The following is a 17,080-nucleotide window of genomic DNA, read 5'->3' on the forward strand; positions in this document are numbered from 1 at the left end:
TGGTAATTGCAGTAGACTAGAGATTTGCAGAAAAACTATCTTTTTTATTTTCTGTAAATGCAATGCAGGCCTGATTGAGAACATTTCATGGACAATTGTATTCTCCCTCATTGCACGCCTCTGAACTGGATCTGGCATTGACATTGGTCAAAAATGCTCTGTTATTACAGAGAATAGCCACTGATGAACACAGTATGACAAATTTGAAACCTGCAGCTTCAGAAATGTTTCAATAATGAGCTGGAGTGTATTGTCACTTTTTGGGACTTTTTTTAAAATAAATGTATCATCTTTTCAAAACATGTTGGTGCTAGTTGTAACAATGAGCATGAATGTGTCTGGTCAAAAGATTTGCAAACAGCCAGTTTTAATGTTTCGTGCCACAATACCTTTGGTGTATCCATGTTCCTTTGTGGTATACACAGGTGTTGATACGTGACAACACTATGTTGGGTCTCCCTCCAAGTACAGCCACACTCCGGGCGACCAGGTGTTGATACGTGACAACACTATGTTGGGTCTCCCTCCAAGTACAGCCACACTCCGGGCGACCAGGTGTTGATATGTGACAACACTATGTTGGGTCTCCCTCCAAGTACAGCCACACTCCGGGCGACCAGGTGTTGATACGTGACAACACTATGTTGGGTCTCCCTCCAAGTACAGCCACACTCCGGGCGACCAGGTGTTGATACGTGACAACACTATGTTGGGTCTCCCTCCAAGTACAGCCACACTCCGGGCGACCAGGTGTTGATACATGACAACACTATGTTGGGTCTCCCTCCAAGTACAGCCACACTCCGGGCGACCAGGTGTTGATACGTGACAACACTATGTTGGGTCTCCCTCCAAGTACAGCCACACTCCGGGCGACCAGGTGTTGATACGTGACAACACTATGTTGGGTCTCCCTCCAAGTACAGCCACACTCCGGGCGACCAGGTGTTGATACATGACAACACTATGTTGGGTCTCCCTCCAAGTACAGCCACACTCCGGGCGACCAGGTGTTGATACGTGACAACACTATGTTGGGTCTCCCTCCAAGTACAGCCACACTCCGGGCGACCAGGTGTTGATAAGTGACAACACTATGTTGGGTCTCCCTCCAAGTACAGCCACACTCCGGGCGACCAGGTGTTGATACGTGACAACACTATGTTGGGTCTCCCTCCAAGTACAGCCACACTCCGGGCGACCAGGTGTTGATACGTGACAACACTATGTTGGGTCTCCCTCCAAGTACAGCCACACTCCGGGCGACCAGGTGTTGATACGTGACAACACTATGTTGGGTCTCCCTCCAAGTACAGCCACACTCCGGGCGACCAGGTGTTGATACGTGACAACACTATGTTGGTGTATTCATGTACCTTTGTGTTGTGTACAGGTGTTGATATGTGACAACACTATGTTGGTGTATTCATGTACCTTTGTGTTGTGTACAGGTGATCACCAGCACCCCTCCCTCCAAGTGCAGCTACACTCCGGACGACCAGGTGTTTGCCGTGTGCAAGAGAAGCGTTCAGCCTCAGGTGTGGAAGGACATGCCCCCCGTGCTTCAGCCTGAGGTCACCGTGGCGACAGAGAAGTCGGCGTCAGGAACTCCGGTCCCCACCTGGAGCTACCGGCGAGAAACGCACCCCCCCTCTCTGGACGAAGGGCCGCCCAAGGTAAGGTCATCACAGTGGCCTATGGTCTGAATGTGTTGTTTGACTAGTGATGGGAATGACTTGTCATTTAGTCTAGTCATCCCTGGAGGAAGGGCCGCCCAAGGTAAGGTCATCACAGTGGCCTATGGTCTGAATGTGTTGTTTGACTAGTGATGGGAATGACTTGTCATTTAGTCTAGTCATCCCTGGAGGAAGGGCCGCCCAAGGTAAGGTCATCACAGTGGCCTATGGTCTGAATGTGTTGTTAGACTAGTGATGGGAATGCCTTGTCATTTAGTCTAGTCATCCCTGGAGGAAGGGCCGCCCAAGGTAAGGTCAACCAGACCTGGGAACCCATACGATTTCGCCGTATTTTGTACGCATGATTGTCGAGAATACGCTCAGTACGGTCAGTGGGAAAAAAATACGACGAGAAAAATTCCTAGACTACTTTTCTTCACAAGCCCATCCTGAAGCCGATCCAGTATTTTGGCACATGATTACGTCACTATATTAGCCGCTGTCGAAAAAAGTATAATCGGATCGTGTCAATTCTTCTTCTTCTGCGTTCGACGGTTGTGTCTAGGGTCGTAGTTCCGCTGCTGTCGTGAACTGGAACGTCGCTTTCAGGTCTTCTGACGTTCCCCAGAGCTTGGTCTCCAGTGTAGCTCCTTCTGGCCAGATCTGGTTCCGCAGCAGGGTGAAGTTTGTGCATGTATTCAATACATGTTCGACTGTCTGGTCGGCCGCCCCACAATCGCACAATGCCGACTCTGCTACGCCGATCCTTTTCAGGTGCGCTTTAAAGCCGCAGTGCCCTGTACGCAGCCGGAAGATGGCAGTCTGCTCTGCACGGCTGAGGCGGTGGATGGGGTCTTGTCAATCAATCAAAACAACCAGGCAAACGAAAGTACGGTATTTGGCGAAATTGGCTCCGAGAATAAACAAGTGAAACAAAGAAGAAAAGTGAAAAAGTTTGAAGAAAAATATCACACACACACACACACACAATTTGTAACCAACACACACATGTAGTCCCGCCCGGAATAAGCTTTTTTGGGATGATTTACGACTTTTGCGCACATTTCGAGCAGACGAAAACACAACATGGCGGCTCTCGCTCCTCCAACTATTGCGAGACACAAAAAACGAAATCTCGCACGCGCGAGATCCTGATAGGGAAAAGGCCCCAATTAACGGACACTTAAGGGTTAAACCCATTTTTCTCACAAAGTACACAATTTTGAAAACGGATTATTGTAGATCTAACCTACCTTTATCTTCATGTTGAAAAGAATTGAAAAAATCACTTTAAAAGTTATTAAGGCTTGAATTTTTCGGCAAATTGTCCGGTTTTGGGAAACCTACTGCCTAAATCCGGACAGGGGGTCACCAAAATCCGGACACGAAATTCGCTGCTTAATAGAGTAACAAAAGTTGCAGAAACCATGTTTTAATTAACAATTGCAACCGTTTTCTTTTTCGTGAACGTTCATGTATTTTTACATTTAATTATTATGTTGGTTTTTGCAACTTTTGTCAGTCAAAAAGCAAGTTTTTATGAAGATATGTATCTTTTTCTCGAGAGAGGGTTATGCGTTATTTTTAGTCAAGCGAATTAACCGCACGTTCAACTACACACACACACACACACACACACAGACACACACACACACACACACAAATATTTATTACATATTACACATATTACATAGTCCGTTATTTGGGCGCACGTGGTGGACGGTATTTGGAAAACCCCACTAGTTGGAGTTACAATGCAGCTGTTGAAAAATGCGTTCATTGAGTATGTCGTATTGCATGGTATTTACTAATAGAGTGTATGTGAGGCTGTGCCAAAAGGTGCTCTGTCAGAGGGGGACATTTTATAAGAAAATAAAAGTAACAGTATCATTTCAACACTTACACAATGTGAAAGAATAGTCATTTGGACATACAATTCCAGTCTTAAAAAGATAACTCAGTAAAGCGACTTTGAGAAAATGATGTGTAATCGTAATTTTTGGGAATCTGTCGGATGTAACAATGGACATGAAAGACAAGTAAAATTAGTTGTAAACCTATATCATTTGAGCAAATTTTTACTTGTATCATTTATATAACCATGTAGCAGGTGTTTAAACTAAAATGTACTGATTGCTGATAGAAACTGAACACAATATAGTGCAATGATGATGTCATGTGTTGCATCCGACAGATAGCAATTACTAGCAGTTTGAATTCAAGAACAGCAAAGCACAGTTTTGATCAAAAACCAAGTTTATTCATTTGGTGAAGTCCTTTCATTGCTGTCAGAAACAATAACATTGATCATGCCTGGAGAAAAGATTGCCAGCCATACCATTCATCTGTCAGAGGTAACATTTTTAGAATGGACACAAATTTTTTCTGATGTCATGTGTTGCATCCGACAGTAATGTAAATTTAGCAGTTTTGCCAGAGTAATGGTGGGAATCGCAAACTTAGCCCGTTTGTGGAAAGAAAGGGACATTTTGATCCGTTTTTAGCTCATATCGTGCTGACTGATGAAGGCCAGAGCCAAACGTTCCCACATGACACGAGCGAAGCCGTGTCAAAGTTTCGGTTGACAGTTTGATATCTGTGTCAGGAGTTTCGATCGAAGCCTGACTTAACACTTTTGAGGCAGTCTTTGTTATTTTTGAGTTTGTTTCCTGCATATGATAGCCGTGTAAACTGTTTAACACGGTTCCAAAGGTTATTTTAGGTTTCGAACTTTCACTCAGTATTTTTTTTTTTTTCGGGTTGAACTTTCTGTTGACCGCAACTTACAAGAAAAAGCTGACATGGAACTGATACTTACCGCTGCGTGTTATCGACGCCATCTTGGAGGGAAAAGTGCGCGAAAGGCATTGTGGGAAGGAATGTCTTTTTACTGCGATGCGACAAACATCCGGTAGAAGTAAAATCGCGGCCAGAATTATTAAATGTTCGATCGAAACACTCTGACATGACGAAGTTACTCCGTAAAAAACATGCCTGATATAAAATATATACAACAATCAGTGCTGTTTTCACCGTTGCTAAACGTCAAACTAAGATTGCAGCACTTGTTTCTGTGTTCTTCTAGAGAGATTTCTGGAGCAAATCACTGCCGTCAACCTTTTCTGCTGGTGTGACATCTGACATGATAGGTTACGATCGTAACAGCTTTTAAAAAAACCGTTTTTCACACATTTCGGGAAGAATTTTGTTCTGCTTTTTACATTGATTAAAAAGCTGAATCTCTCCTCTTTCACCCATCTACAAAAAAAAGACTCTCAACTTGAAAGATAAAAAACAAGAAATCGTTGTTTGTGGGTCCCCTAAAATGTCCCCACTTCCGGATCAACATTCGGACCTGGATCTTGTAATTATTTTGTATTTTAACCCTTTCAAAGGCCAACATGCACCTTAATGTTGTGCATGTTGTATCTTTGATATACTTTTAAGCTAAGTGAGGCTAAATCAGGAAAAATGTATGATTACAAAACAAAATATCAATGTGCAAATTTGACAGGGGTCTCCCAGAGCACCTTTTGGCACAGCCTCATGTACTATCTACTTCAACCAATCAATTCATCTTAGAAAGTCTTAACTTCTTGCTGCACTTAGTTTACAAATGTCTAAAATTACAGTGAGAGTGCGAAAAACAGAAAACCACTTACCGTGCAGAATGTGTGCGTTCAGTCGCCATGTTATTTTGGTGCGAAGTGTAAGGGGATATCACTGAATCGTTTCGCGCAAAAAGTTTTTTGTTGTGACCTCCTATTTCTGAGATATCGCGTGTCCGTTATAAGGCGCCCGTCCGGTAATTAGGGCCTTTTCCCTAAATCCGGTGTTTCTCTGTACGCTTGTCACGACGACTTGTTGACAAACGAAGATTCGCGAATGAAAGAGAAAAGCGCCGAGTCTTGAGTAGAGAGCTAATAAAGTACCGGTAATCGCTAATCGAGCAAAATGAAAATCCGCGGCGACTTCCATTTGGTGAATGCTATTCAAGTTTAGGTAACGTTTTAGCCGCATCTTTTTATAAGCTGCAATGCGATTTTTTGACTCACATGCGAAGCAAAAGTGAGTCTATGTACTCACCCGAGTCGTCCGTCCGTCCGTCCGGACGTCCGGACGTCCGGAAAACTTTAACGTTGGATATTTCTTGGACACTATTCAGTCTATCAGTACCAAATTTGGCAAGATGGTGTATGATGACAAGGCCCCAAAAAACATACATAGCATCTTGACCTTGCTTCAAGGTCAAGGTCGCAGGGGCCATAAATGTTGCCTAAAAAACAGCTATTTTTCACATTTTTCCCATTTTCTCTGAAGTTTTTGAGATTCAATACCTCACCTATATATGATATATAGGGCAAAGTAAGCCCCATCTTTTGATACCAGTTTGGTTTACCTTGCTTCAAGGTCAAGGTCACAGGAGCTCTTCAAAGTTGGATTGTATACATATTTTGAAGTGACCTTGACTCTGAACTATGGAAGATAACTGTTTCAAACTTAAAAATTATGTGGGGCACATGTTATGCTTTCATCATGAGACACATTTGGTCACATATGATCATGGTCAAGGTCACTTTGACCCTTATGAAATGTGACCAAAATAAGGTAGTGAACCACTAAAAGTGACCATATCTCATGGTAGAAAGAGCCAATAAGCACCATTGTACTTCCTATGTCTTGAATTAACAGCTTTGTGTTGCATGACCTTGGATGACCTTGACCTTGGGTCAAGGTCACATGTATTTTGGTAGGAAAAATGTGTAAAGCAGTTCTTAGTGTATGATGTCATTGCTGTCAAGGTCAAGCATGTGAGTCGTATGGGCTTTGCCCTTCTTGTTTTTTAAAGTCGCGGCTTGTAGTCCGTCAAATACGGTACAGTTTTTGTCAGTAAAAATTGAAAAAAGCATTTGTTTTAAATGTATAGAATAAGAATAAGAATAAGAATACTTTATTATCTCATAGAGAAATTCAGGCGTGGTACATAACAATAGTACAAACAAGACATTGATTTTACATAAAACATATAGCACTATATAACAGGGCAGGTTATAGAAACACCTTCCACATAGGTAAACTTAATTAACGGTGTGACGGACGCGCATGAGGCATGTTTTAATCATGGATGTGCAAACGCTGTGTGGAGTACGCTCATTTTTTTGAAAATACACCAAGTTTGTTTGAGAATACTCAAAGTGCAAAACAGGGGTTCCCAGGTCTGGTCAACACAGCAGCTGATGGTCTGAATGTGTCGATAGGCTAGTGATGGAAATGACTCTTCATTTATTACATTTAGTGTAGTCATCCCTGGACGAAGGGCCGCCCAAGGTAAGATCAGCGGCTGATGGTCTGAGTGTGTCAATAAACCTAGACTAGTCTACTGGAAATAACTCGCGTCGTTTTGTAATGGCCTTGGTGCTGTGGAAGGGGAGATAATATTGACCTTGATCCTCCATGCCGAGAGATGTAAAATAAAATGTGTTGTGTTGGTTGCGACGTAAGATAAAGTGTTGTGTGTTGCTAGCTACGACGCATGGTACCCAGTCCAACACCTCCATGCTGAGTGACGTAAGATAAAGTGTCGTGTGTTGCTAGCTACGACGCATGGTGCCCAGTCCCATCACCTCCATGCTGAGAGATGTAAAATAAAATGTGTTGTGTTGGTAGCGACGTAAGATAAAGTGTCGTGTGTTGCTAGCTACGACGCATGGTGCCCAGTCCCATCACCTCCATGCTGAGAGACCAGGAACAACAGGGCAAGGAGAAAGATACCCGGTCTGGCTTTGTCCCCATCAGGCCAAAGGTGTGTGTGTGTGTCTGTCTGTGGGTGTGTGAGTGGGTGTGTGGGTGAGTGGGTGTGTGGGTGAGTGTTTGTGTGTAGGTCTGTCTGTGTGTGTCTGTCTGTGAGTGTGTGTGTGTCTGTGTAGGTCTGTCTGTGTGTGTCTGTCTGTGAGTGTGTGTGTGTCTGTGTAGGTCTGTCTGTGTGTGTCTGTCTGTGAGTGTGTGTGTGTCTGTGTAGGTCTGTCTGTGTGTGTCTGTCTGTGAGTGTGTGTGTGTCTGTGTAGGTCTGTCTGTGTGTGTCTGTCTGTGAGTGTGTGTGTGTCTGTGTAGGTCTGTCTGTGTGTGTCTGTCTGTGAGTGTGTGTGTGTCTGTGTAGGTCTGTCTGTGTGTGTCTGTCTGTGAGTGTGTGTGTGTCTGTGTAGGTCTGTCTGTGTGTGTCTGTCTGTGAGTGTGTGTGTGTCTGTGTAGGTCTGTCTGTGTGTGTCTGTCTGTGAGTGTGTGTGTGTCTGTGTAGGTCTGTCTGTGTGTGTCTGTCTGTGAGTGTGTGTGTGTCTGTGTAGGTCTGTCTGTGTGTGTCTGTCTGTGTGTGTCTATCTGTAGGTCTGTCTGTGTGTGTCTATCTGTAGGTCTGTCTGTGTGTGTCTATCTGTAGGTCTGTCTGTGTGTGTCTATCTGTGAGTGTGTGTGTGTCTGTGTAGGTCTGTCTGAGTGTGTCTGTCTGTGGGTGAGTGTGTGTGTGTAGGTCTGTCTGTGTGTGTCTGTCTGTGAGTGTGTGTGTGTCTGTGTAGGTCTCAGTGTTGTTGCCAGGCCTCGGTCTCTGACTCATTCCTTTCTGATTTGACGCATTGGACCTAGCCTTGTCCGGTCGATGGACCGATAGTTTTTACGTTTTGGTGGTCAACTGACCGATACATATTCGTACAAGGCGAACAAGGTCTGCAATGAATGGAATGGGAGTTGCAAAGTCGGAAAACAAACCCCGATCGAAATGCTCATGTTCGCTACGAGTGAAAATGCACTCGATGCCGAGTCCGTGTTTGTCGTCATTGACACTCGAGGCTGCGTTTACGGAAATACCCGATCCAGCCGGTGTACCTATTTACCGAAAACGGCGCAAACAGCGGAAAGTTCATCAATATAATACTACGGCATGGTAATGCGAAGATCAGGCAGGATCCCTACATTCGCACACCGGGCACTGTTTTGGAAAGGGTAGGCCTGCCATGCGTTGCTCAGAATCACAGTGGCCCGCTCAGAGCAAAGTCGCTCTGGATTGGTCTATGCAACGGGCTCATAACGAGGCAAATCGCTTCAAGATGGCGACGAAGAAGGCACGAATGCTGCGAGATATGAAAAAAGTTGCACTTCTTAAACTAGCAGACGATTCGGTCAGTGAAATCGTCAGACAGAACTTAGTTATGATGGGAAATTTAGCTGGGGTAGTCCCTGAACCTTGAAAAGCGGTGGATCCCTCGGGTCACGTCAAAAACCACGCTGAGAAAACCGCAAACCGCAACACGCTACACGGCATCGCAGTGTAAACACCGCCGCCATCTTGGAATACGAAGCGCGCGGTGGGCGAACATATCCCACAGCCGCTCGCTGAGTGCTTCGCGAGCGCTTTCCTGCACTGCCCCAAGAAACGTCTTTCTGTCATGCGCACTGCGGGCAACCCGAGGCAGACCGCTCTGGGCAACTCGTCTCAGGAATGTCAGGCTCTTTCTCCTCGCAAAGTGTACTGCCAAAAATCAGCAAATGAGCGCCATACACTCATTTCTGTGAGAATCAGATAATAAAGTGTTATCATTGTTCAATGGCTTTATTGTCATTTTTGCGTAAAAAGTTAGATTAAATTACATATTCTTACTCCGAATCACATATAGCATTGACACAGTCTGAGATGCTATGGTCTGAAAGTCTTAAATAATTTTAAAGGGAAGCAACCCCACCACAGAAAATGTAAACGTAGCCATGGTAATGACTATACACCCAGGGAGTTACCTCCCATTGGTGCATGCTACGTCACTACCGCTACTCAACACGTGGTCAATGTCATGCAACTTTTCAGCTTCTTGAGAGGAGGTCGTGGATTTTTGGCTCTCGTGGATTTTGCTGTTTGGTGTTTGCTTGACACCCACCGGCACCCACTTACCCGTCTTTTTACATAGAGGGGGAATTGAGACGAGGGTCGTGGTGTATGTGTGTCTGTCTGTCTGTCTGTCTGTCTGTCTGTCTGTCTGTGCGTGTGTGTGTGTAGAGCGATTCAGACTAAACTACTGGACCGATCTTTATGAAGTTTGACATGAGAGTTCCTGGGTATGATATCCCCAGACGTTTTTTTCATTTTTTCGATAAATGTCTTTTATGACGTCATATCCGGCTTTTTGTAAAAGTTGAGGAATCAAATTGATTGAAATTTTGGCCAAGCAATCTTTGATGAAGGCCGGACTTCGGTATTGCATTTCAGCATGGAGGCTTACAAATTAATTAATGACTTTGGTCATTAAAAATCTGAAAATTGTAATTAATTTTATATGTACATACTACATAGGCATGAAAAGGAGTCTAAAACTGTGACATGCTCAGGAAAACTTTTAGCCTAAAAAGGAGACACACAAAGAAAGGCTAGACAAATCCAGTCACACTTATAAGCTCATAAACACACTATAAGTTCAAAAAGTAGTTTATTTTTAACAAACTAGTAAATTTAAATCCCGGCATATGTACATAACTTGTCACAACGTCACAAACTTCATTTAACCTTACAAGTGCACTATGACAGAAAATAAACATAACCCAAGCAAAAAACCCACATTAAATGACTTTAAATATCAAAACAACACCAAAAACAAAACTCTAACATTATTACACCCGACTAGAGCATTGTGTACATAACCGTCACATCATATCACAAAAATGCAACAAAAAAGGTGACAAAAGACGATTTCTGACCCCTCAGTACAAAACACATGTAAAAGAGATAGACACCAGACAGCCACAGCAAGGAGAAATGTAATCACAGAGGATGAAAGGAATAACATCCTTTTTCACTTCATCCGTAAATAATTGCTAAAAAATCGAGATTAAAACAACAATTTAACCACACAGAATGAAACCAACATCAAATATAGTTAGAAATGCTTACAACTATGAAGTTAAAGTGGCAAACAAGCAAAATCCGGTTATAGGGGCTAGACAATTAAAAAAAACAGCAGCAGTCAAACTTTGTTCATAACATCACAGCGTGACATAACCAAAACAGATACATTAAAACAAGAACATTCTGACCCAACAGGCAAACAAATGTATGGACATCTCCAAATAAATGAGAAGAACCCTTAAGAAGTAAAAGTTGTGGATGAAACCACCATAAATCCACTATACAGCAAAAGAAACCTATGTGTACATAACGGCACGCAAAGTCAGAGGATGAAAGTGCCCATATCAGCTAAAAATGGTGCCACAATAACTGCAATCAACAAATCTGAGAAAGAAATTAGTAGCAAAGGGACACAGTTACCATTTTAAATCAAAAAACAAGATAACATATGTAGCAGGTAAGAGATAAGAGGGAAAAATACATTGTACATAACGCCACACTGAGACACCTAGGATTCTGAGTGATGTATCTTAAACAGATGCACACCTACAAAGGCAGAAATTATAAGAAAACAAATGACACACAGAAGGTACAAATAAAAAAGCAACTAGCAGCCCTGGAACATAAATTCAGATCATCATCAGAAAATGCAAGAAAAATGAGAATGTGTACATAACATTACAACAGGAGATTATCTTTCATGCATTGAGTGCTGGTGAGTACTGCTCACTTAGATTTTGTCAGTTGGGAAATGATCACTGTTTATCAACAGACATAGGAACAAGAATACATGAAAAAGTATATAAGTGTAATATGATTGTGAAATAAGTTATCAATTCTGAAGATGGTTAAAACAGGATGTGTAAATAAAAATCTTGAAGCTCACAAAAAAAGTCTGGTCTCAGCCATAAGTCTCATGTAGGCTATGCCTCCAGAAAGATTTAGCAGCAAACATGTAAATAAAAGCCCAGTGTTCAAGGGACATCATGTAGCCGTCCTCCTTGAAGACTCGCAGGATGTTGCACACGGTATACAAAAAACAAACAAAAAAAACAAAACAAAACAAACAAAAAAAATTCTCTTCCCACAGCCCAATTCCTCAGGAAGACCTTCCAGGCTCCCTCAGCAGTAGCTTTTGTGATCTGAAAGAAAAAACGATGTGCAATTATAGATGCATGTATAGTTTCTGAAATGCTTGCTATAAATATAATGTTTGGATTTTACACTATCTGCTATCATCACAGCAAAACGATATGATGTGACGTTATGAACATTTTCAGGGTCATAAAAACAGCTGAATGCAGTCATCTACTGCTCAGCTTTTAATTCTTTTAGCAAAAACGAACAAGATTTTATAACTCTCTACTGCACAGCCTTCAGAACAAGATTTCAATAACGTGTACATAATGTCACACGTCACCCAGACAAGCTATCTCGAACTAAAGGCGTGAAGTTATGTACACGCAGTCATGGAAGAAAACACGAATCCCACAGAGAAAAGTCTGAATCTCATAACTCGGTCATTTACAAAGAACAACAACAAAATGAACCACAAGTCTGAAAGAACGAAAATCAAAGAAAATCATTGATAAAAATGGTAAATATTCCGCGCCTAGCCCGAAGACAGTAATCTCATGATGTGACGTTATGAACATCGCACCGTACTTTCTCAACCGATTTCCTAGCCCGTCAGAAAGTCCCTTTCAACGCAGGAACAAAAGAAATCAACATAGTAATGTTTTCCACCTATTTGTACAAAGATTCTATTTGTATTAGCTTAACCATGCATCGTACGTTATCCGTCACGACAACAGCTTCGTATCTGAACAATCAAAATAAAATTTCTTCATTGTGCGTCAGATCGGAGACTTCGTTTAGCGCGCGATATTTTCGACTTGCACTCAACCATCGTTACAAACAAACAAAACACGTCTCAAACAGCAATATGACTTACAAAATTGATAAAACTTACCATCATTGTGTACATAACACATTTCAAAGAATCACGACAAAACACTTACCTCCTGTGTTCTCTTATTTCTCGTTCGTTTCAAACGCAGACTTCTTCAAATGAAACTACGATCGCATGGCTGGAAGTCAGTAAACAAAGTTTGTTCACACCCCTTGTAGAAACGAGTCCATGCGCGGAAGAAAATATAGTACATAACTAACGCGTCACGACGCATCACGCAGTTGGCCGAAAAACCTTTCCCGTACAGCTGTTTATCATCGGATTCGTGTTTTAAACTTATTTTCACACAGAAGAATGATTTTTCATCGAAAATCAACAAAAACTTTGTTGTTCTAAAAGTTGAGAATGAATGTCGGCTCATTAATACACTCGGCCGGAAAATCACGACAGAGAATGACGTACATTCTAGCCTATGGTAATCTTCCGGTAAGCTCGACTCGGCAAATTTCGGGGCACTTCAAACTTTGCAAGGGAAAGACCGACCATTTCAGAATAGAATCTCCGTATTTTTTCTATATTTTGGACAGTGATCTGACAGTATGGGAAAGTTTGCCGAGCACACTGTTCTAGGTGTCACAGAATTGCAACAGATCACCGTCAATAATCACCAATATCATATTCCGCACACGTGAACCACACACTACGGAGTCATGTCCGAGCCGAGAAAAATACCTTCTTCGTCAATGCTCTTCATGTTCACGATTTTAAATAAAAAAGAAGCATCAACAAGAGACCTTTTCCGGAGGTTGTATCACTTTTTCTGACTCGACGCCATTTTGTGCCTGTGACCATATATGTTTTTATAAAACGATCCAAAATTACTTTTATTTTATTCTTCATTATGTTCTGATTCCAAAAACATATAAATATGTTATATTCGGATTAAAAACAAGCTCTGAAAATTAAAAATATAACAATTATGATTAAAATTAAATTTCCGAAATCGTTTTAAAAACTATTTCATCTTATTCCTTGTCGGTTCTTGATTCCAAAAACATATAGATATGATATGTTTGGATAAAAAACACGCTCAAAGAGTTAAAACGAAGAGAGGTACAGTAAAGCGTGCTATGAAACACAGCGCTACCGCGCCAAACAGGCTCGTCACTTTCACTGCCTTTTGCACTAGCGGGGGACTACATTCAGTTTCATTCTGTGAGTTCCACAGCTTGACTAAATGTAGTTATTTCGCCTTACGCGACTTTTTACCTTCTGCGTTAGTAGTCGGTGAGCTTGTTCCTTTTTGACTCACATGCGAAGCAAAAGTGAGTCTATGTACTCACCCGAGTCGTCCGTCCGTCCGTCCGGAAAACTTTAACGTTGGATATTTCTTGGACACTATTCAGTCTATCAGTACCAAATTTGGCAAGATGGTGTATGATGACAAGGCCCCAAAAACATACATAGCATCTTGACCTTGCTTCAAGGTCAAGGTCGCAGGGGCCATAAATGTTGTCTAAAAAACAGCTATTTTTCCCATTTTTCCCATTTTCTCTTAAGTTTTTAAGATTCAATACCTCACCTATATATGATATATAGGGCAAAGTAAGCCCCATCTTTTGATACCAGTTTGGTTTACCTTGCTTCAAGGTCAAGGTCACAGGAGCTCTTCAAAGTTGGATTGTATACATATTTTGAAGTGACCTTGACCCTGAACTATGGAAGATAACTGTTTCAAACTTAAAAATTATGTGGGGCACATGTTATGCTTTCATCATGAGACACATTTGGTCACATATGATCAAGGTCAGGGTCACTTTGACCCTTATGAAACGTGACCAAAATAAGGTAGTGAACCACTAAAAGTGACCATATCTCATGGTAGAAAGAGCCAATAAGCACCATTGTACTTCCTATGTCTTGAATTAACAGCTTTGTGTTGCATGACCTTGGATGACCTTGACCCAAGGTCACATGTATTTTGGTAGGAAAAATGTGTAAAGCAGTTCTTAGTGTATGATGTCATTGCTAGGTTTGTCATGTAAAGGTCAAGGTCAAGCATGTGAGTCGTATGGGCTTTGCCCTTCTTGTTTACATTTAGTCAAGTTTTGACTAAATGTTTTAACATAGAGGGGGAATCGAGACGAGGGTCGTGGTGTATGTGTGTGTGTATGTGTCTGTCTGTGTGTGTGTGTAGAGCGATTCAGACTAAACTACTGGACCGATCTTTATGAAATTTGACATGAGAGTTCCTGGGAATGATATCCCCGGACGTGTGTGTGTAACTGTGATGTGCATTACTGTGACGACCGTGATTTAACAACACTGGCCTTGTCCCCTTTCCTCCCCTCCTTCCTACCCCCCTCCCCCCCCCCCCCCCCCCCCCTCCCAGGATGTTCGAGTGAGTGTTTTGCACGTAGTGTATGATAGTACACACGCTGACCAACACCAGCACACTGACCAGTGGCGTTATTATTTCACTCTTGTTGTCCAGGCTCCCCCCTCACTGCAGCCCCAGAGCCCCCTGGTGGTGAGTCAGGGCGGGGTCACCAAGGTCACCTCCACCATTCACCAGAGCGGGGGGATCGTCAGGCCGGTCGCTGTGCCCGGAGTTGTGTCCCCTGAGGGAAAGCCAGCGCCCCGCGTCGTGAGCATCTCCCGGGAGGATTACCTGCGCCTGCTGCAACAGAACAAGATCAAGGTACAGGGTCAACTGCTGTGTGGTAGGGTCCTGGTGGCTCAGTGGGTAGAGATCACGATCAAGGTACAGGGTCAACTGCTATGTGATAGGGGCCTGGTGGCTTAGTGGGTAGAGATCATGATCAAGGTACAGGGTCAACTGCTATGTGATAGGGGCCTGGTGGCTTAGTGGGTAGAGATCATGATCAAGGTACAGGGTCAACTGCTATGTGATAGGGGCCTGGTGGCTCAGTGGGTAGAGATCACGATCAAGGTACAGGGTCAACTGCTATGTGATAGGGGCCTGGTAGGTCAGTGGGTAGAGATCACGATCAGGGTACAGGGTCAACTGCTATGTAATAGGGGCCTGGTAGGTCAGTGGGTAGAGATCACGATCAAGGTACAGGGTCAACTGCTATGTGATAGGGGCCTGGTAGGTCAGTGGGTAGAGATCACGATCAAGGTACAGGGTCAACTGCTATGTGATAGGGGCCTGGTGGCTCAGTGGGTAGAGATCACGATCAAGGTACAGGGTCAACTGCTATGTGATAGGGGCCTGGTAGGTCAGTGGGTAGAGATCACGATCAGGGTACAGGGTCAACTGCTATGTAATAGGGGTAGCTCAGTGGGTAGAGATCACGATCAAGGTACAGGGTCAACTGCTATGTAATAGGGGTAGCTCAGTGGGTAGAGATCACGATCAAGGTACAGGGTCAACTGCTATGTGATAGGGGCCTGGTGGCTCAGTGGGTAGAGATCACGATCAAGGTACAGGGTCAACTGCTATGTGATAGGGGCCTGGTAGCTCAGTGGGTAGAGATCACGATCAAGGTACAGGGTCAACTGCTATGTGATAGGGGCCTGGTGGCTCAGTGGGTAGAGATCACGATCAAGGTACAGGGTCAACTGCTATGTGATAGGGGCCTGGTGGCTCAGTGGGTAGAGATCACGATCAGGGTACAGTGTCAACTGCTATGTGATAGGGGCCTGGTAGCTCAGTGGGTGGAGATCACGATCAAGGTACAGGGTCAACTGCTATGTGATAGGGGCCTGGTGGTTTAGTGGGTAGAGATCACGATCAGGGTACAGGGTCAACTGCTATGTGATAGGGGCCTGGTGGCTCAGTGGGTAGAGATCACGATCAAGGTACGGGGTCAACTGCTATGTGATAGGGGCCTGGTAGGTCAGTGGGTAGAGATCACGATCAGGGTACAGGGTCAACTGCTATGTGATAGGGGCCTGGTAGCTCAGTGGGTAGAGATCACGATCAAGGTACAGGGTCAACTGCTATGTAATAGGGGCCTGGTAGCTCAGTGGGTAGAGATCACGATCAAGGTACAGGGTCAACTGCTATGTGATAGGGGCCTGGTAGCTCAGTGGGTAGAGATCACGATCAAGGTACAGGGTCAACTGCTATGTGATAGGGGCCTGGTAGCTCAGAGGGTAGAGATCACGATCAGGGTACAGGGTCAACTGCTATGTGATAGGGGCCTGGTAGCTCAGTGGGTAGAGATCACGATCAAGGTACAGGGTCAACTGCTATGTGATAGGGGCCTGGTAGCTCAGTGGGTAGAGATCACGATCAAGGTACAGGGTCAACTGCTATGTGGTAGGGGCCTGGTGGCTTAGTGGGTAGAGATCACGATCAGGGTACAGGGTCAACTGCTATGTAATAGGGGTAGCTCAGTGGGTAGAGATCACGATCAAGGTACAGGGTCAACTGCTATGTGATAGGGGCCTGGTAGCTCAGTGGGTAGAGATCACGATCAAGGTACAGGGTCAACTGCTATGTGATAGGGGCCTGGTAGCTCAGTGGGTAGAGATCACGATCAAGGTACAGGGTCAACTGCTATGTGATAGGGGCCTGGTGGCTCAGTGGGTAGAGATCACGATCAAGGTACAGGGTCAACTGCTATGTAATAGGGGCCTGGT

The 17,080-nt window shown here is 43.7% G+C and overlaps 1 protein-coding gene across 6 annotated transcripts in view; it reads left to right on the forward strand.

Moving 5' to 3' along the window:
- Positions 1 to 17,080, forward strand: part of LOC138971916 (remodeling and spacing factor 1-like) — a 129,464-nt gene that overhangs the window by 95,964 nt on the left and 16,420 nt on the right. For all 6 annotated transcript variants that reach the window (XR_011457423.1, XR_011457426.1, XR_011457425.1 and 3 more), the window contains 3 exons: positions 1,452 to 1,676; positions 7,375 to 7,479; positions 14,964 to 15,170. Coding sequence is in view for 1 of the 6 variants with exons in the window: in XM_070344762.1 (XP_070200863.1) it covers positions 1,452 to 1,676; positions 7,375 to 7,479; positions 14,964 to 15,170 (537 nt within the window). In the remaining 5 variants the exon portion in view is untranslated. The remainder of the gene's footprint in view (positions 1 to 1,451; positions 1,677 to 7,374; positions 7,480 to 14,963; positions 15,171 to 17,080) is intronic.

The sequence above is a fragment of the Littorina saxatilis genome, linkage group LG7 (assembly GCF_037325665.1).
Source record: "Littorina saxatilis isolate snail1 linkage group LG7, US_GU_Lsax_2.0, whole genome shotgun sequence".
Classification (NCBI taxonomy): domain Eukaryota; kingdom Metazoa; phylum Mollusca; class Gastropoda; order Littorinimorpha; family Littorinidae; genus Littorina; species Littorina saxatilis.